The 9,202-nt window shown below is 28.9% G+C and overlaps 1 protein-coding gene across 1 annotated transcript in view; it reads left to right on the top strand.

Moving 5' to 3' along the window:
• Nucleotides 1-9,202, top strand: part of LOC108767579 (estrogen sulfotransferase) — a 29,217-nt gene that overhangs the window by 12,343 nt on the left and 7,672 nt on the right. Inside the window, exons 3-5 of the mRNA XM_018517527.1 lie at nt 2,647-2,842; nt 2,915-3,041; nt 4,652-4,746. Of these exons, the coding sequence (XP_018373029.1) occupies nt 2,647-2,842; nt 2,915-3,041; nt 4,652-4,746 (418 nt within the window). The remainder of the gene's footprint in view (nt 1-2,646; nt 2,843-2,914; nt 3,042-4,651; nt 4,747-9,202) is intronic.

The following is a 9,202-nucleotide window of genomic DNA, read 5'->3' as shown; positions in this document are numbered from 1 at the left end:
CTTGCTTCTGAATCATTCCCATGGCTTTGAGGCGTTTTGAAATGGCTTGTTGAGTCACTCCTAATGATCATGCCAATTCTTCTTGATTTTAACACGAGTCTTGATCAAGTAATGCCTCCAATTCTGCATTTTCGAAAACCTTCTTTCTTCCACCGCTATTCCGGTCTTCGACGTTAAAATCACCATGAAGCATTGAAACCACCCAGATATGCCAATTCTTCTTGATTTTAACACGAGTCTTGATCAAGTAATGCCTCCAATTCTGCATTTTCGAAAACCTTCTCTCTTCCACCGCTATTCCGGTCTTCGACGTTAAAATCACCATGAAGCATTGAAACCACTCAGGACACGTTCTTTCACTAATAGAGGCCTCACCATAAGTATTTGAGAGCATTCGATGAGCCTCAGCCGCAGATTTCTTCATATTGAAGCAGAAAATTAATGTTGACTTTTGCAATGGTAGTAGGCAATAATACCAACATTCCTATTCTATAAATAAAGATATATCCTATTCTGTAATGAAAACTAATTTATGAAACCATAAATATTTAAAATGACATAATATTATCAATAATGCAGTCACTATTATTTTAATTACGCAATTTGCAAAAGAACACCGTAAGAATTTTCTTCATATTTTCGACGAATTTGATTCGTGAAACACCGTAAGTTCAGCGGCTATCTCTCTCAAACTGAAATGACGATTTTTTTAATTAGCTAAACAGATCATGATTTCATTAGTATTAATAAAGTGCAATAGTTAGTTTCTGAGAAATAATGGAATGTCACTTTAGGAGACCTATGTCAGTATCGACGACTTTCCTCTACTTTATTACATATATTTGACTCTCATGTGCCCTTTATTCTCTCGTTATTGTTTTTAAATTAAGAATTCTTGTAATAACTTATTTAACTCATTTATATTACTTATATTATTTATACATTTTTATTTCAGATATTTTTACTGCTTATAATCATTATACTTAAAAGCATTTCTATTATTGTTTATTGTAATTTTAACTTTTACGTTATTTTATTATTTTATTAAATTGAGGTATTAAATCTTATGATCTTTTATCAATGTTTGTTAAGGATGTATTAGACGTACAGTCCCTGCAAAGAAAATTAAATTTGGAAGTATGTTTAATATTTACACTTCAAATAAACTATATACATATGAAAGTTATGTGAATAAGATTATATTTTTATTTAATAATACATTTTTGTAGTTTATTTATTCTATTTGTTATTACTTTTATTGTTAAATATTAAAATTTTGAAAATGATAAAGAGATTTATATTTTTTGTTATAAGTACTTTAAATATTCAAGATAATTTATGCAAAGTTTCATTGCGATTCACTGATTAATTACAAAGATATAGAACAAATAAATATGTTGTTTATTTATTGGATAACGTGTTCATGCATCGCAATGTAACTTTACGGAAATAATTTTGAATACATAATGTACTTATACAAAAAATTGAGATTTTTGTCATTTATTTTATAATACATTTCCATGTATTTTTATATTTACAGCACAGATTAAAAAAATACTACTATTTATTAAAATAACTTATGATCCAGATAGTAAACCGAAATTTGTCGTATTATTTTTAAACGTGATTTAAGATAATTTTTTCATAATTTTGTTATCATTTTGAAAATATGTATAATACATTTTGTCAAAAAAGTACCGGGAATTGGTCAATAAAACACAAAATAGTTATTATTCATTCAAATTTATTGTATTGCCTTCAAAGTAGGTCCCTTCGGAAATAATACACTTATGCCAACGAATAATCCAATCATTAAAACATTTTTTAAACGCATTTTCCGGAATCGACTTCAGTTCTCGCCGCGAATTCTCTTTTATGTCTTCTATCGACTGAAAACGAGTGCCTCGAAGTGGTAATCTGAGTTTTAAAAAGAGAAAAAAGTCAGCCGGAGCCATATCAGGTGAATACGGTAGTTGTTCGATGATATTTGTTGAGTTTTTGGCCAGAAATTCGTTCACAATGATAGCCTTGTGAGATGATGCGTTATCGTGGTGCAAAATCCATGAGTTTTTTTTCCACAAATCTGACCTATTTCGACGAATTTGATTCGTGAAATACCGTAAGTTCAGCGGCTATCTCTCTCAAACTGAAATGACGATTTTCAGTCACCATTTCCTTCACTTTATCGATGTTAATTTCAGTTGAAGACGTTGATGGCCGACCAGAGCGAGGCAAATCTTTCACCACATCTCGACCGCTTTTCAATGCACTGTACCACTCATATGCACGTGTTTTTGATAAAGTCGATTCACCGTAAGCCTTCTGTAACATCTTCAGCGATTCGGTTTTTTTTAGCACACGAAATTCCATTTGCAATACAAAATTTGAGACAAATTCTTTGTTCGATCTTTTTATCCATTGTAAAAATCGCAAAACACACTTGAGATGACCTGACGAAATCGAGCATTATAAACAAATTAAATGACAGAGGGCACTCAAACTCCGCGTCAGTATAGAGGACAGTTATGCCAACTTAGCGACAAAAAGAATTTTGACAATTCCTTTAAGCGGGGTTTTTAAATGATCAATTCCCGGTACTTTTTTGACAGAATGTACATCCTTAAATTGTATCTTTATTCTTACCAGATTCAGTTTGTTTAATCATCCCGAAGTGACCCAAGAATTTTTATTCTTTAACAAAGATGACAAAGTAAAACAAAAATTATGTCGGGAAATAGCTTTGCCCGGTTATAAAGTTATTGCTGAAATGCCATCACCTAGATTTATAAAAACCCACTTGCCTTTCAACATGTTGCCTGGACTTGCAGATGCGGGTTGTAAGGTAATAATTAAAAAAAATGAAAAGATCCCTCTTATTAAATGTAATTTTCTATTTTTGTAACTTTCCTTAAAGATTGTCTATATTGCTCGCAATCCGAAAGACGTTGTAACCTCCTGGTATCATCTTAATTGCTCAATTAAGACACAAGGATATTTGGGTGACTTTTCCACCTTTTTAGATTATTTTCTAAATAATTTAAGTAAGTATAGAACATATCCAGAGAAAGAGCTATATATTTCTTACTTCTCTGTATCTTATTATAGATATTTTTATTATTTATCACATTCATGGGTTGTTTTTCTGAAAGTTTTATCTAGACGATTTATTTGTATCCATATATTCGTAATAGTTCGTAAGAAATAAATTTTGAATATAAAGTAAGAGATTGAAAAGATCGTAATAGATCCAATGGTAAAATTAAAAATTAAAATTATGCTTTATTTCGACAAAAATTAATGTATGGTTTTAGAAATAGAATATGAATATGAAATTAAATATATTAAATTCAAACTGTGTGTGTGCTAATTCTATATATAAAATAAATCCAAAAACTGAAATTGAAAATTGAACAAAACCAATACATAATTTTATAGTTCTTATCTATAAAAGTCTTTTTATAAAAATTCTTCTTCACAAAAAATTTTATATTACAAATGTATATTTTATATATTTAAATTGTAATTTTTATATTTTTACAAATACTAACTAGTAATCCAACTTAAATGAATAAAAAAGTTTAAAATAGAAATTTTTTTAAATATAATTTTGCAATAAATATTTTTTTTAGCTATCACATATGACTCTAATTATTCATGCAAAGTTGGATCTTTCAATCAAGAGTAAAATATATCGTGTCCATTTTCCGTCTGTAAAAATTTTATTCTTTATTAAATTCTATGAACAAAAATTGTGTGATTAATAGAAAGGAAAAAGTATTAGTCGTTAAATTAAAATAGACTTATCCCAAAAAAACCAATAACTTTAATAAAAATAATACGCATATGCACGTAAACATTTTTTTAAAATAATCTGCACTTTGTGTGTGTGTGTGTAACCTCTCAAAGCGTTGATCTTTCTACTTAGACATTCGATATGACTTTTACTATTATTGACTTATACATATAGGGTAATTCCGGCAAATACGCCGCGCTGGGATTTACGCCGCAGAAATCAGAAAAAATAGAAGGAGTGGGAGTAATTTTCCCGTAACTACTCTGTTACATGCTTTTATGTTATACTAGTATTGTGTTATGATTTCAGCTTCTTACTGTTAATATTAATGAATTTATTGTGAGTTGAATCGATTTGTCACTGTAATAAGTAACGCCATCATAAGTTATAATCTACATAAAATGATTAATGTAGGACGTGTAAAAGACTTAGTGGTTATTTCGTAATACATACGTGTAGTGGAATAGTAAAGCATGTTTGTATTATTAAGCATGTTTGCATTATTTGTAAATTTTTTATGAGCCGTACATACCTCCTTTCCCTCTGTGAGTAGCCATATATCACACCCCTATGAGATATGCGGAAAAAATACAAGGTTTCAAAAAGGTTTATTTTTTAATATGAAAAATAAATATTTCGGATTTCTAATATTTTTTTCATAGTAGTGTAGACAGTACAAAGTTTTTACTGATATAGTTCGTTTACTATAAACATAGTAAATAATACTTAATAAATTAAGTTTTTGATAGGTGCGGCGTATATACCGGAGTTACCCTATTTGTTCTCTTTTTGGAGGAAGGGTGAAAAGAGTGCTTTAAAAAGATAATTTTTAATGCCTTTACCTTTTTACCTATATAGCACCTTGGTCGCCGTATTGGGAACATATTAAGGAAGCCTGGTATTTAAGGAATTCGAAAAATCTTCTCTTTTTATTTTACGAGGATGTCACACACGTAAGTGTATACAAAAATTTTTGTTCTCAATTAAACAGAGAAAAGTCATCGATATTATTTTGCTTTTGGACAATAAGTTGACCCATTAATCGTCAGGGTACCAGTAATCGCCATGTTTACGTATTAAAGACATACTTTAGTATTTTTTATTGATCGTGCAAAAAATTTGTTGATATTTTTATTAGTTCCAACAAGGTATTTACAATGTTGTGTTACATTATGAAACTCGTAAGTATATAAGTTCACTACAGATTAAATCGAATATGTGCGGCAACCGAGTCGATTCGTGATTTTGACCAAATGCTTCATTGTGAGGTTAAGAGATACCATTTGACATCTCGTGTGATTTGGAATATTGGCAACTTGCATGAAGTAAATTGAGCATCAAATTATACTTAAATCAAGATCGCAGTTTTACGTACACCATCACAAATTATTGTTTCGTACAAATTTCATATTTTTTTTTACGTGACGAGCACCGGTTCATCGAAGCACGTAGTCGTTCGAGTAATCGCCACACCTGTTGATTACTGAGACTAAGTGACCTGAAAAAATTCTTGTAAATAAAATAATAATTTTATCCAAAATCCAAATAGAAAAATCAGAACCGTAATTGTTATTATCTAGAGATTTTACGGACCAGTAATCGTCATAGGCATAGTCGAGTTAATAAATAGATATGCAAACAAATAAAGAATGTCGATCACTGGATCATTTATATGTCGATAACTGGGTACGTTAGAGATGGGCACTACTCAAATAAAAACTAATTAAGTATTTACAATTCTTTTCTGTTGAAATAGTTATTAACAGTTATTGAAAATTTATAATAACTAGATCAGAGCGCGCGCTACGCGCGCGCCACGTGTTATTTTTTAATTGTGTTATTAATCTTACCGTGTATAATTTTCGTGTACAATTTTCAAATTCGATAAACCTTATACCCACAACAGCGTGTAATATTGCAGTGATATTGCCATGAGATTACAACATTGCAGTAATAGCGAAACTGGTAGTGCAATAGTACGTAAATATACTACTGAGATATTACGTACTATGATATATTACAATGTAATATTGCAATAATTTTATTATTATCTTACCACATATAATTTTTATACGTAATACCACTGAGATATTACGTATGATATATTACAATGTAATATTGCAATAATTTTATTATTATCTTACCGCATATAATTTTTATACTAAGATATACTACGACATATTACATATATTACGACATTTTATGATATAACTCCAAGATACTCACATAAATACAATTGTTTTGTTCCATTAATATTATGCTTCCTTTCATATCAATTTTCCTTCATTTCCTGCTTTCCTTCTTGCTTATCCTCTGTTCTTATCTCTTTTAATTCCTCCTTCTCTTCCTTTTTCTCAATTTTCTCAAACCATTCTTTTTCTATTTCCTTGCCTTTCCTTTTCTGTTAAATCCTTCCTTCTTATAAGGCCTTTTTTTTCAAAATCACTAATAATTTTCATATATACAATTTTAAAATTCAATAAACTTTATACCCACGCAGCATGTAATATTGCAGAGATATTGCCGTGAGATTACAATATTGCAGTATTATTGCAACTTTCAGTGCAATATTATTTAAATATACTATTGAGACATTACGTTGCGATATATTGGAATGTAATATTGCAATAATTTTATTACTATTTTACATATAATTTTTATATATACGATATATTACGATCGACATATTACAATAATGTAACACTGCAATAATTCTGTTATTAACTTACAACATATAGTTAATTTTTATATAATTTTTAAATTCAAAACTTTTGTGTCCTGATCTATTAATTACAACATTAATATATTTAAATGTTATTATCAATATTATGATTCACATTTATTACTACTATCACGTTAAATTAACATTCTCTATAAAATTTTCAATTATAATTTATCACTTGAAAACAAATTTAATCATTTATTAACTCCTTTTTTATTACTGTACAGAATAAATTTTTTATTTTACATAAAAGATGATTTTATCATAGATTTTGCATCCTTCAGAATTATGCATATGGGCATATGGAATAATCCATTCCCAAAAAGCATGTTCATTACTGCAGAATATAACAAATTTAAATATATAGAAAAAGTAATATTATAAGATATTATGTGTGTGTGTGTTAAGTAAAATTATAGACAAACTCTTTATAATCATTTTTAATGTGTTCATATATAATTAAAATTTATTAAAGAATTATAATTCTCCTTTTATAATTTATAATTTATTTCATAAAATCAACAAGGCCGAATCTTTTTATTGAAACATTTCTGTATATACATAATTTTTAACTAATAATCTATTTTGCCTTTCTTGTCCCAAATAAATTTTTAATGATTCCCAAGATCTAACTCGTGAAAATGCGACATAAAGTTGTCCATGATTGAAAACATCTTTTCTTAAATCAATCGCAATTTTGTCAAATGTTTATCCTTGTGACTTATTTATTGTCATGGCAAAAGCTATTTTAATTGGGAATTGTCTTCTTTTAAATACAAATGGATAAATATCTTCATAATATAAAGTTATGCGATTTAGAAAAACTATTTTTCCTTTTTTATCACCAGTCCAAATTTCGCACTTTAACAAATTGTTTCCCAGTTCTAAGATTAATAGTCTTGTACCATTACACAAACCTTCATTGATTCTCAGATTTCTAATCAGCATTATAACCATGTATTTTCTCAATCGAAGTTCATAAGGCGGAAGATTTATTGGATTTAAAGAATTTAAATACTCTGGTAAAATTGCTTCATTAATATCATGATAATCATTAGTAGTTTCAGCAGTGTCTACACTTGTATATACTCTTTCTGTTGATTCATCAAGTAAATTTACAACTTGTTTGTTTATTTCGTCTACGTCAACATTTCGTGCGGAAAGTATAGCACGCTTCGCTGCAAGTCTATACTGATTGTGTTTGATTACTTCTTCATATGTATCTTTTATTATATCTGCATTTAAGTCTGCTGCACATCTCAGTGGAATTTTAATATTATTAAAATGATCATTTAAATTATCATTACCTAAATCTAATAAAAAGTGAGCAAATTCGTCTTCGTGTGGTAAAATACGCATATTTTCCGTTAATGAAAAGATTTTGAAATTTTCCATAATGAACTAAATTTAATTGACAAATTTACAATTTCAAAACGTGTAGCTCTTTGTTCAATTTTGACGACTGATTCTTGTAGAGAATTTCATAGCGCATCTTTTTTGTCATTAAACCAAAAATTTGGAAATTTTTTTATATTTAAGTTATAAACAAAAAAAGTAATTTTTTAAATGAAAAAAATTTCAATCAGTTTTTGTGTTCAACACGTCATATCTCAGCCAAATATGAATATTTTTCTTTAAAATTTTAACAGGGTGAACTCCAACATCTTTCTCGAAATATAAAGCATATAAAAAATTGTGGTATGTTATTTTTCATTAAATCTTGCAAGAGACGATCCATTATTTCAAGGGCATATCGCGGTGCCCCATTGGTGCTTCATCCTAAATAAAAACATCTGTTTTATTCAAACAATCAGCTTCTTTTGATTGAACTTTTATGTTTGATGTTAAATCAGCAAAAAGTGGCACAGACAAACCTAAAGTTTTATGAACTGTTCTTCCATTTGGTATATTAACGTTGCAGCAATACAAGTGAAAGCCATTGCACTAACAACTTTGCCTTAAGATTTGAGTAAATAATACAATGTTGTGTAAACGAAAGTTTTACCTGAACCTCCTGGACCATCAATATATAAACATTTAATCTGTTGACTATCGTTTTTTTTTTTCAAAAGAGTTAAAACAAAATCAACGATAACTTTTTGGTTATAATTTAACTTATTATACTGTTGTTCACAGAGTAGAGTTTCTCTTTTTAATTGTTCTGTATCTTCTTTTTCATATTCTGTTATTATTTGTTCCATTTCTGAAAATCGTGAAAGTTCCCAACCTTCTTTGCGAAGTAATTGATCGATTTTTTTCGTAAGCTTTTCTAATTCCAGTAACATGTCTATATCGTCGTATATAATCTTCACAGACATTGTAATTTTAAATTCATCCCATAATTCTCTTGGGTGCATCGGTTGACAATGCATTGATATTCGAACAAAAAGTAGTTTAAGACGTTTCGGCATCATCCAGATAGAAGCTTCGTTCATTGCACGTTTCCATTCTTCGTCGTCTTCAATTAAACCTAAAGCTAAACATGCGGAAGTAAACGTTTAATGTAATTCACCATTGAGTGTTTTTAAATCATTATAACTTATTGCTCCATTGACATTCATTAAAAGAATACGCAAGTGAAATAACTCTATTTCAGTTGGGCTAACTGAGTACATGCGTCTAATGCAATTGAGGGGCTGGATTCTATAAGGGGATACGCGTGGATATCGCGGGATAAGTATTGTCCG

This window comes from Trachymyrmex cornetzi, unplaced genomic scaffold, assembly GCF_001594075.2.
Source record: "Trachymyrmex cornetzi isolate Tcor2-1 unplaced genomic scaffold, Tcor1.1 scaffold694, whole genome shotgun sequence".
Classification (NCBI taxonomy): Eukaryota; Metazoa; Arthropoda; class Insecta; order Hymenoptera; family Formicidae; genus Trachymyrmex; species Trachymyrmex cornetzi.
Note: the sequence above shows the minus strand (reverse complement) of the source record. Positions and strands in the feature narration are given on the sequence as shown.